Raw genomic sequence first — 12169 nt, 5'->3', positions numbered from 1 at the left:
TTTATCAATTGAAAGAGAATAACTAATATTGAAATCACAAAGTGAACCCTACTATCAAATCATTCATTTAACCATCATAACTAATTTTGTATAGTGAACATGGAGATTAATAGAAGCATTGTTACAGATCAATTTCCCTTTTCATAGTCTCATACTCGTTGATTTGTAACAATTTCCCTTACAAATAGAAATCCTCTCACTAATATTGAAATTGATAGACCATCAATTCACATATTTATAACCTTGTACTCAATGATTTTTTTTTTTTATCGAATAAATATTGGTCAGTTAGATGCGGTCCAGTTTTCAGTCTATCCCATCATACCTTATCCCAAACCAATCCAATAAAGATGAGGTCAAGGTTTTTCAGTCGATTTTACCAGTTCGGACTAGGTTTTGACACCCATAGATTGCTAAAACGCAATCACAAGCATCTCCTTGATCTTGTTGATAAATGCTCCATCCACCAAATTGAACAAGCATACCACGAGATCTGATATTGCAAGAATAGAAAAAATTGGTCTGCAACTCATGCCCGAGTTCTGAGAAATTCCACAAAGTCCTGCTTCATGCACCACCAAGCACCATACTCGAACTGTTTCCTCCAGAATGGCTGCCATCATCTCTCCAAAACTGCCTCATCCATTAAACTAAAACAATCTTTCTAGCCCATCAATATCCAATTTTAAGAGTTGGTGATGAATGGTGTGTACCAGGGAATGGAAAGAAAAACTCCCTTGATTCCCATTGAAAATCATTGAATGGTAGAATGATAGAAACACCCTGCCTGTATAATATAAACTTCTAAGTCGAATCTAGATTCCTAATCCACCTAGGCTTGTTATTCCAAATCAACCCACTGCTCACTTTGAACACACAAGGCAGTATTGGAGTCTGCAACCTTAACAACTTCATACCCAAAACCACTACTTATAGATCCAAACTCTGATTCATCATCATCACTATCAATAGTGTTTGGAGTCGCACGGTTCTGGTAACCACGGCGTTGGAGAAGAAATGCGTTGAAGTAATAGGTCAATAAGTCTCTCCTCTTCTTGTTTGGAAAACATTTGTAAATTTCGTCCCAGAAACACTTGTCCAGAGATGGAGGATTTAATCTTACTATAGTCTTGAATCTCTTTTCTTCTTCCTCTGTCCATGAAAGTGAAACCTCTTCACCCATACAATTAAATTTCCAATGGTGGAAAGCTGACCCTAGTTCAACCTTCAATCTCATCCTTTTCTCAGCAATGTGAAATCTTACACATTTGACTGAACCTGGACGTTGGCAATCACATGAATCTTGTCTACCTTTTCCAATAGGATCTCTTTCAATAAGCATAAAATGTTCACCTGCTTCCAGTGGCCAAACCCGTGTGCCTAACCATTTAGAGTCGCTTTCTGAAGGAATACCAGTCCAATCTGGTACTTCCACTTGAAAAATACGACCTACGCCAACATGTTTTCGGAGGTAACCATCACCAGGGACACCAACTCTGTCGGCAATATTTTCCAGCACTGCACTGTGAGGAGTGAAGTTCATTTTTGGATTATTTCGAGTGGCCGAGGCAGACTTGGAAGGGGTGCGTAAGAGAGAACTTTTCAGTGAAAGGATTCTCTGGCTGCATCTCAATCTTCCTGTTGACTGGTGATTGCCACCAATTGGATCCTCATACATGGAAGGATGCATCTTTTGCTTTTTCTGCAAATTTAGAATGCAAATTACATAATGTTCAGGAGAAATAAAAACTGTATAGATTAGAAGAGAGAACAATTATCTCAAGGAAAATCAACCATACTCAGCAAAAAAATATATTCCACAATTAACCAAAGGAAACTTTGATAAGATCATCTTGGAAAGTATAGTAAATCTTCGCCCGAGGAAGACGACAACAACTCAGACTTTTCCCAATGAAAAGGTGAAACTTGAAGAGAATGAGATACCGTAAAATGATTATTTTAAATATCTGGGGTCAATCATAAATAAGAAGGTGATATAGAGGATGATATTTCCTTGAAAATTGAAGTAGGATGGATGAAGTGGAGAGGTGCATTTGGAGTGTGGTGTGACCGATGTATTCCTGTAAAGCTTAAAGGAAAATTCTATAGGGCAATGGGATGTGAGCCAAAACAAATTAGAACAAAGTCATGAACAAGTCCAAAGTTTTATAAGGTATAAATTATCAAAGGACCACAGTAACTGCAGCTTAATTTTCCCTCAGAAGGCTGACACTGATATGAAAAATCCACCATCTATCTGATAGGGGATCTCCTATGGATTAGTGATGCAGTTAAATCACTTAAATAAGCTTTGGGTTGGACTATGTATGTGTTGGGCCTTTGATCCAATGTGTTTTCATTGTAATGAGCCACTTTATTAGGCCTATAATATCGGTAGAGACTAGGCATACAAGATTAATTAAGTTTCTTTATTTCTTAATTTTAATTACTATTAAGTGTTTAGTTAGGATGTATTATGATTCTACAAGTCTAGTCCTGTTTTGAGTCAGTTTCCTTCATTACTTTAGTTTCCTAGTCAATTTAAGTTATCTTATTAGTTAAGGATTGGGCTAGGCATTTTCCTTTTAGTGTTTGAATCTGTTATGAGCCTTCTATTTAAGTTTGTAAGGGGCCCAGCATTGTACACGGATTTGAGTAATGAAAGATTGGCTTTCGCGTTTGGTTCTGCGTTGATTCAATGTTCTTCATTGTGGTGATTCAAGGTGTAAATGGTGGTGAATCCAATCAATACCTTGCGGTGGGAAGCCCATGTACTGTCATTTTTTTCTCTTGTCCCATTGCTGAAGATTGTTATCCAATTTATGCTCTTAAATTCTGCACATTGAATTCAAATCCGTCCCTGTGACACATCAGTCCAACCCTCACTAGGATTGTTGGATTTAAGGTGTTCTACATTGCTTATTTCAATTCTGGTTTCAGAATTCTTCAGTCGACAGTACCCTGTTTTCAAAATCTGATTCAATTGCTTGGTTGTCGCAATCCTACAGCAAGAGGGATTGGGTTATTAGAAGGATAATTGATTTCTGAGTTTCAGTGTTCTGTTTATGCTGAAATTACTATCATAGAGTATACTCCTGCTGGGTATATTAATTCTCTCTTGTCAGTCATATGATTCCTAGTTTGGCCTATCCTAGGGCCACTAGGCCTTGTCCACATCAGTAAATCTGACCATCAGATCTTGCTGGAATTTTCAGCATAGTTTTTACAGTCTAAAATTGACACTCGACCTACAGTCTGATCTGGTTTGTTGATTTAAAATATGCAAGTTCTCTCAGTTCTGGAATTTTTTTCTCTGTTTTTCTATCCTGTTTTGGTACTGTTTTATATTTAAATCAGAACCACATTAATTAGGCACAGCATAGCCATTGAAACTTCTAGAATTTTAAACCCCAAGTCAGAGTGCCATCAGATTGAAAAAAAGGAACAGGGAAAAATGTGATGGACATATTTTGGCAGCCACCTAAGCTGCCGTGGATAAAAATTATACACAAAAAGAGGAATCTATGTTGCAGGGGTTCATCTAAATGGGTAATACAGCCCACACATATACTGTTTTGGATTTCCCTTCATCTGTGGTTCCTTTCACACACAAAATAAAATAAAGTTAAAGATTAAAAGATAAGTGAAACTTTTTGATAATGCCCTTTCATGGCAAATAAAACATTAGATCTATGTGTTCTAAAGACCCAAGATATAAGATACGTCCCATTATATATACATTAAATGCTCCATTAGAACCATCATTACAAAACATGATCATTTGGAAATACCAAAAGGAAACAGAGAAAAGGGCATCTCGCACTAGAATCTTTTTCTCGCCCCCTGAAATACTGTATACGTTGCTATCTCAATAGAAATGAGCATTTACACAATGCTGTAGACTATGTCACTATGGTATGTATAAGTTCCTCAGGACAAAAACATATCTATTTTCATTGTACCACGGTGAGCCAGAGCAAGGCCAATGCACCATGGCGCCTGGTGCTTAGGCATTAGTATTGGCAAGGGGCCCAAGGCGGCAATATATTCCGGTATGTTTGCCATATGCCAAATACTAGAGGCCTATTTCCTTGATCATACTGAGAATGGTTGCCTTGAAACATAAGGCAACCGGCTGCCTAGGTGACACCTTGACAACTATAAATAGGAGAACAGTTGAATTGGAAGCTGAATAGGAAACATATGCCATATCCATTATAAAAAAAACCCAATGCATGGAGGCAAATACCGAACTCATCCCTATAAAAAAATGTCCAATGATAAAAGCTACAATAATCATAAATTTCCAGCATGGAAGAACCAACTCAAATTGTTTTATCCCATTCGCAGATTAGTCCAACCTTAACAGGGGAACCAAGGAAACACAAAAAGCCCATATGGAAATTCAACAAGACCTTTCATGACTCCCCATACCAATAATGCCCTTACAATCTCAATAATGAAAAATCCAGAAAATTCAAAGATATAAACCTAATGGATGATTTTTCTTTTGTCGAATAGCAATATACTGTATGACCCAGAGAGTATGGGGATCCTTGAAGTCATAGGTAAGCCCAGAGTTGGTATTAATAATCAAATCAAATTTCATATCTGAGAGACATGTAATAAAATGGAATACAACATCCCATGAATAAGCCTGAAGTTGGGTAACATATGTGTCGGGCATTTTGGTCCAAGGGGTTTTCTTCGTAATTACCCACTTTAATGAGCATAGAGCATGGGTGGAAGCTAGAACTACAGGATTAGTCTAGTCCAAATTTTTGGGGTCATTTGAGTCTGCTTTACTTTAAAAGTAGGTAGTGAAGTCCTAGAACCATTAGAAATTTGAATCCAAACTTCATTCCAAGTACATGCTCTGTTTTTGTGAGTCCTAGTTTGGATAAGACTGTCAAATACTAGTCTGTTTCGGCCATTCCAAATAGCAGTTTGAATTCCAAATTAGTTTAGGATTGTTAAAGGGCTAATTTATGAATTCTATATACATATATACCGGCCTATGGCCTCACCCATAAGTTCTATAGAATTTTATGAATAATATTTTTTTACTGTGGATTCAGTACTTTTTCTGATTGGATTCTCAGATTCAACTTGGTGGATTCCAAAGAGGTTTCAGGTGGATTCCGGGCCAGTCTATTTTTATTTACTCTTGCTATCTTCATCATCTGTAATTCTTTGTATTAACTCTTAACCGCACTAGAAGTAGTCTGCGCAGCTCAACCCAAAGCTCTATTTTCAGATATATTTTGCAAACCAGTTCCGCTGGTTCATATTGACACTCGACCAGAAAAACAGAGCTTTCTGTCTCAAGTTACTGAATTTCTCCTTTAGTTGTTCAATTGTTCAGTTGTCTATATTGGTGATCCTAGTTTTGCTAGTTTTTCTAGTTTCCTAGTTTAGAACTAGTAGTGCGTATATTAGTTTCTCCATTGTCCATGCATAATTCTGTTGCCTCTTGATCAGTTCCATTCAAGAAATCAGCCCCCTCTAACCCCAACAAAAAACTATATATATATATATATATTTTTTTTTTTTACCCGTCCACATAGTCTCCCCTAAAACTGCATTTTTCAACTTTTACAAAAACTGGATATGATTTTTCCTCAATAATCTTTTAGCACTTCTTTATTTTATTCTGCCTACTGTTTTGTGCTCCATGCAACTCTCTAAGGGTGTGATTCTATGTCAAAATAGCAGATATAAGCTTAATTTGAGTAGTAAGTCTATATCCTAGGCCCATCATCTGCATTCTGCAGGCTTGACTCATTGACTGTCACAACTATCCTGAGTAAACTTACAAAACAACACTTTGATCAGTTCACGCAAAATCCATAGAACAGCATCCAGGGTGTACAACCTTAGAATATTCACTTTAGAGAGTCATTATGAGCCCTTTTTTACAGAGATCCATGTGATTCAACGTTCAATTTTGTAATAAAAAACATCTCTACAACCCCCCCCCCACACAAAAAGGGGAAGAAGAAAGAGGGGCAGGGGAATCCAGAGAATATACCAGTGGATCCCCAAATGACCCAAATCCTAGTCTGAAGGAACACTAATATGCCTTATTTGCTAGACTAACATAACAATGTTCATTCAGTAATACAATTAACTAACAGAATTACCTTGACATTTTTCTTTATCTACTAAAAGAGTGACATCGACGTATAAAGACAAAATAATAAAACTACTCCAACTCTTCGAAATATATACACAATTATCACTTTGTTTGGTATGAAAAAGCTTCAGGTTGACGCATATATATGGTTTCTTTTAACTCACCGTTTAAAAAAACAGTTTTCACGTCCATCTGGAACAATCCTAAATCTAGATGTGTGACAATTGCACTCTAATAGAAGCAAATTTCACTACCAGCAAGTAAGTTTCCTGGTAGTCTATACCTTCTTTTTGGGTTAATTCTTTTGCTTCTGACAGGGCCTTGAATTTTTCAATGGACCCATCTGCTTCTATACTTTTTTCTTATGAACCTACGTGCAACTTATGTCTTTTCTGCTCTTTGGTATGTCGCATAGTTCTCATACAATCATACTTGATTCCTTGTTATGGAATCAATTTCCTCCTGCATGTCATTCAAACATTCACTAGATTCTCGTGATTTTATTGCTTCATTGTGGGTTAAGGGATTACCTGCTTCTTTTACATTTATGTTAATTGTAGGACAAGATGGCTGAAATAAATAATGGTAGTAGTCATCTACATAAGCCGGAGGTGCTCTGTTCTTTTATTCCCACTTACCCTATCTTCCAGATAATGTCCTTTAAGGAATTTCTTGATCACAATTTTTTGGTTCATCTTGAGAGTCTATCATAATCATCCAAAATCACACGTAGAGGTTCAAATTCCACCTAATGTTGTTCCTCATCTAGATCCTTTTGATCTTTTGCTGATAATTCTAAAGCCCAATTTATTTCTATATAGTTCAGCTGTAAGTACATGGGCCGTGGACCCCCCCATTTCCTTAGATTTTCTAACTTTGGCTTCCTACCTGTCCACAGTTCATGGGGTGCAGTATTAACTGACTTAGTGGGAATTCAATTCAAAATAAGTCTTTGAGAGAATGGCCTCTTTCCAGAATTCCTTAGAGCGAGAAGAATGTGATAACATGCAACGTATCACATTAAGTAATGTTCTATTTTGTCTTTCAATCACATCATTCTATTGTGATGTGAAAGACATGGTCGTTTGTTTAACGATTCTATATTCTTCACAAAAAATTTTAAACTCTGTGCTCACACTAAGTGGCCCACAAAAATCATAATGTATCACTACAAGAAATCCATTTGCTTTCTCTCCCACTGAGAACGATTTTCTAGTCATGCCAAACAAGTAGGGTTTACATGCATCATATTCTACTTTCCATAATTTAGGAATCAAACACAACTTAAATATTTGATGCATTTACTTAATTCTTGGGTGTCCAAGTCTCATATGCCACATGTATGAATCTATGACATTTGCACAAATAATATAAATCAAAGACGAGCATAATGCATTATTAATAGAATCAGAAACGTTGTGAACAAAGTCAACAATTGTAAGCAAAAAAAATCTTGCTCAGGGACAAAACGGCCCAAAGCAAAAGAATGACCATGTCGTCCTATGGTAACCTCAGGTTCTCAATGCTTTTAAACGCACATCAAGGACCTTTTTGACAAGGGCTGGTACAAAAATCAAATCCTGATGCACGTTGGGAGCAAAAAGTACATCCTTCAAGAGGAAATTGTCCCTTCCAAGGCAAGGGCATCATCTGCAACACTCACACTTTCAGTACGAGTTTTCTCCCTTGTAGATTCTGTAGTCACCAATTGGAAAAGGGTTCATTCATCTGTTGTTGTCCTCATGTGATCCTTGAGATGTGGCGCATTGCGCCTGAATTGATCCACCACTTCTCAAGTTGTTCTCCAAAATGACTACAATCAACAATGCGAACGAACTCTTTGCATTGGCAGTTTGCAGATGGTGATAGTCAACACTTAAATGACTGAACTTCTCACACCCATAACATGCTCCAGTAGGCACCTTTTTCAGGTTCTTGGCTTCAGTTTACCCTTTCCCTTAAACTTATTCAGATTGGCATTTGCACGAATCGGTGTTGCTGCGCCACTACCACCACTATGTTGCTACTAATTTCCCCTTCCTCTCTCTATTACACTGCAGCAAAGCTGTGGTCCCAATGTAGTGTCTATGTCTATACTCGGGTAGAGGGCTTCACGTTAGTTGCCTTAATTGTTTCCCAAAGTCCTATATGTATAGACTCTGTTTATAGCCGTTAGAGTGTTTTTATCCCCTAACAGCTATATTCCACAGCTAGGACCCGCCCTCTCCCTTTATTATTCCTTAATTACCCATTAAAGTGGGTAAGGCCAAATGGCCATCTTACTAACACAAACAATCATTATGCCTCACTTTGATATAAAAACATCCTGCACATGATGCAACAAGAGAAAGCAACTAAAGAAGAGTGTGTATCATCAAAGTTATTTTAAGTTTTAACTCGAAACATAGGAGAGAAAATCAACAACGATAAGAAAGGATACCATGCCAGATACGGAATACATGATTCATAAAATCAGATACAATACCAAGCATGAATGGGGTGAGTATAGCCGAACTCCATGCTTTAAGGAGCCAAACATACAGTAAAGGAAAAAAGAAAGACCAACAACAAACAATGATTTCTTTTAATAGAATATATACCTGGAATATGGAATGTGCATCAGTTGAGCAAATCCGCCTCGTTAACAGAGCTTCTCGGGCCAACAAAGCCTGCAACCAGAATTCATTACCTTCATGAGATTTCCACTGGGGCCATTCAGGTACTGTTCCAACAGCAGGATCACAAGGTTTTTTGGCCGCCCAAAGAACCCAATTCAGCATATCTGAAAATGAACACTCCCGCTTTCTCTTGCGAGAGAAAATGTCTTTTTTAACATCAGCAGAATCCAATATCACAACTTCATCGTCATCATCAACAGAATCCTTGCCACCATCTACATGCATCGCATTATGCACCTCATGCATGCAATCTGAGTCTGGCAAGAGAAGCTCTTTCTTCTCTGAACCCAACTTAACGCGTCCACCATCTATCTTCATTTGATCTGACAGCTCCGATAGCATACCTTGAAACTCAGTCCGTAGCTCCGCGGGTAACACACCAAGGTTCTCACCACTGGCCGACAAAACTTCTCTTGCTCCCTTATCTTTGAATATTCTCTGTAACCATCGATCCAAGGTACCCAAATATTTGACATAAACTAGTTTCAGAGACGAAGCGAATCTCAAACCGAAGCCGGATTCTTCTGCCACCGAAGCCCACAATCTATTTTTACAAACGTTATCGTATCCACCCTTACGTCTCACGACCCAGTAGAGTTTGAACAAATCCACACAGCACCCATCTCCGAGCATTGCAGGTAGGGTCCGAAGTTCTTCGCCAACAGAGATTTCTTTGAGAAAAACAGTTAAAATTTGAGCGAACAAACAGCGGAACTTATCTCTGCAACCAGAAAGACTTCCTTTCAGAGAAGCATCGAGATCCAAGCACAAACTATTCGACTGAAGGTTGCCAAGTATTTCGACGCATTTTAGACCTGACCCATCAGCCAAGATCGACCATCCTGCCATGGATTTCGAATTCAAACCCTAAACAAAGAAAGAATTCGTTCTTCACTTGTGTTCTTCTTTTCATTCTGAACGTTTGAAATGAACCAACAACAAAAACAAAACAAGAAAAACAGTACAAACAAAGAAATTCAAAAAACCCAGAAAAAAAATAAAGAAAATGAAAGATACCGATTTAAATCTATCTGGGTGTTGAAGAGAGATGATGATTTGGCGGGAATCCGATGATCTAGGACACAGGAGCTCCTCTGGCCCCTCAGTACCCTTCAATTTTCTTTCATCCCGCGTTTGTTTCACACACTTACCCACACTCTCTGTTCTCTGACTGAACTGACCCTCTTTCCGCCCCTTACTTGCAAAAATGTCAAATTAATGGAGAGGGGCTTTTTAAGATTTTGAACAGAGACAGACACCCTATCCTCAAATACTTACCGGGTAGATCTTACACAAAGATAGATACAGATGGACAGACGTACCTGCAATTGAGGGTGACTCTCCCTGGCCATGTCTTGTGCTTTCCTTTTTCTTTTTTCCTTTGATGCCCTCTTCAAGTTTGGACAAAGAGTACAAAAATGAAAGAAGGATATTAAATGGAATTATGGATTATATATTACCATCAGGCCATAATCCTGATGACCTCCACAACCTAACCCTAGTTCTTAGAACCATCACAAGACAAGGTGATTGGGAAAAAGGTAAAGTGGGGGGTGAATGGGAAAAGACTTAAGTGGGTTTCTTAGTTCCAAGGTTATTAAATTCAGAATTGGGATCTGGATTAGGTCCAGCTGATTTTGATTTCGATTTTGATTTTGATTTTGATTTTACTTAAGTAAAAAATGATCGGAATCAGTCTAAACCCAAGAAACCTATCGAGTTCAGTTGATTTCAATTTTGATTACAATTTTATTTAAGTCGAAAATGATCGGTATCAGCCTTAACCCAAGAAACCTAGTATAGATCCACTGCTTCAGATCAATCAAAATCAGGCTCGATCTTGACCAATTAGAATTCCAATTCTTGAAACCTTGTATGGTTTCCTATTGTTTGTTTTTTCATTTTTCTTCTTCTTCTTAACAAACAATGGGCAATGGGCATCAGCTCAGCACACCTTTTTGTTTATGTCATGGGTTGCTTGGTTCTTTAGTGTCCTTCAAGATTCAAGAAAATGGGTCGGAATTGGCTGAACCCTAGAAAAACAAATCGAATTAGCCTCTTCGAATCACAGAGAATCGGGTTTAGGTCTCAAACTAGCCCGATTCAAATCGGTTGATTCGACCCAATTCTTGGTTTTCTAAATTAGGGCTCCAGTGAGGTGGTGGTGTTTTAAGTTTGCTTTAGAATCAGAATAGAATTGGGTAATTGGATTGTTACCTGTTTGGATTCGATGAGGGACAATTGAGTCACAGACTCACAGTTGTTTCCAATCCGAAAGCCAAAGTTGTGTAGAAATGAATTATCGCGTAGATTGAGCCGATCCAAGAAACCAAGGTAACAGAGATCTTACAATTAAAGATTCTGTGCGTCTCCACCACCCAAAACCCCTGCTTCTGAGGTGGAGATACTGAGATAGGGTATTCACAAATAAATGGACAGCTTTAGCTAAAATAAATAAATAAAAATAAAGGGAGAAACCCTCTCTCTTTTACCTCTCTAGTACTTTCCTTGTGATCGCAAGTGCTCAGCCCTGTTAATCCGCTGCTCTGGGTTATATCGATGAGTTTAAAAAGGGCTTCCTTCAAAAAGGGTTTCCTACCAATACAAAGAGAATATGTAAATGATAGAAGTGTTAAAAGTTTTATAAAGGCTAGGTAGGGATCTACACGTCACTTGCATGTAATGACATCTCCCACGAAAAGTTAAAGTACATAAGATCAAAGTTCGAATAATCAAAATCGGAGATGGAATCATTCATCGTTGATTCCAATTCGACTCTGATCTAGAACCCTAGAATCATAACAAGATTTGAAGATACAATTGCAAAATATAAACAAAGGTGTTGTGTACCTCAAACCATGAAGATTACTATCAATAAATTAAACACGGGCAAACCTGGAGCTTCTTCCCTATTCTAAACAAAATCCACTTCCCTATTATAAACAAAATCCATATTCGTTGAATTCATAAATCGTTTCAGGTGCTTTGAAAGACCTTTGCACAATGAAATAGACAGGGAAGAGTGTCGGATTGATTCGGCGGAAGACTCTTTGATGCCTAAGTTAGTCTCTTTAATAATAAATACTCAAGAGAGTTTCACTATAAATTGATCAATTTCCTGCAAGGGGGCGTACCTTAGTATTTATAGGCAATGGCCGATGGATATGGTGATTATGGAAAGTCCCTCTTTGGCGAAAAGTCCATTCTAGGTAGGAGATCTTTTGGGAGAGTCCTGTTGACAAGTTGCCTTATCCGGTTAGAAGTCCATGTTTGGACAAATCTCTTGGGAGAGTCTTGTAAGGCAAGTTGCCTGACCTGGTTAGAAATCCATGTTTGGATAAATCTCTTGGAGATT

General features: G+C 37.9%; 1 protein-coding gene across 5 annotated transcripts; it reads right to left on the bottom strand.

The window, feature by feature from the left end:
- LOC122058852 (AT-rich interactive domain-containing protein 2-like) lies at window positions 1-11769 on the bottom strand. 5 transcript variants are annotated; one of them, XM_042621545.1, is made up of 5 exons: window positions 11307-11769; window positions 11032-11221; window positions 10137-10205; window positions 8737-9681; window positions 1-1702 (listed from the first exon to the last, which is right to left on the bottom strand). In XM_042621545.1, exons 3-5 carry the CDS (start codon window positions 10164-10166, stop codon window positions 842-844), a joined length of 1836 nt encoding a protein of 611 aa, XP_042477479.1. In that variant the 5' UTR covers window positions 10167-10205; window positions 11032-11221; window positions 11307-11769; the 3' UTR covers window positions 1-841. The 5 variants fall into 5 exon arrangements, with proteins under 5 accessions (XP_042477479.1, XP_042477480.1, XP_042477482.1 ...); XM_042621546.1 differs by lacking the exons at window positions 11032-11221; window positions 11307-11769 and adding an exon at window positions 9832-10012 and having other exon boundaries at window positions 10137-10177; XM_042621548.1 differs by lacking the exon at window positions 10137-10205 and having other exon boundaries at window positions 11032-11765.
- Window positions 11770-12169: the final 400 nt, after the last annotated feature.

The sequence above is a fragment of the Macadamia integrifolia genome, chromosome 13 (assembly GCF_013358625.1).
Source record: "Macadamia integrifolia cultivar HAES 741 chromosome 13, SCU_Mint_v3, whole genome shotgun sequence".
In the NCBI taxonomy this organism is placed as follows: Eukaryota; Viridiplantae; Streptophyta; class Magnoliopsida; order Proteales; family Proteaceae; genus Macadamia; species Macadamia integrifolia.
This window is presented reverse-complemented; position numbering and strand designations above follow the sequence as displayed.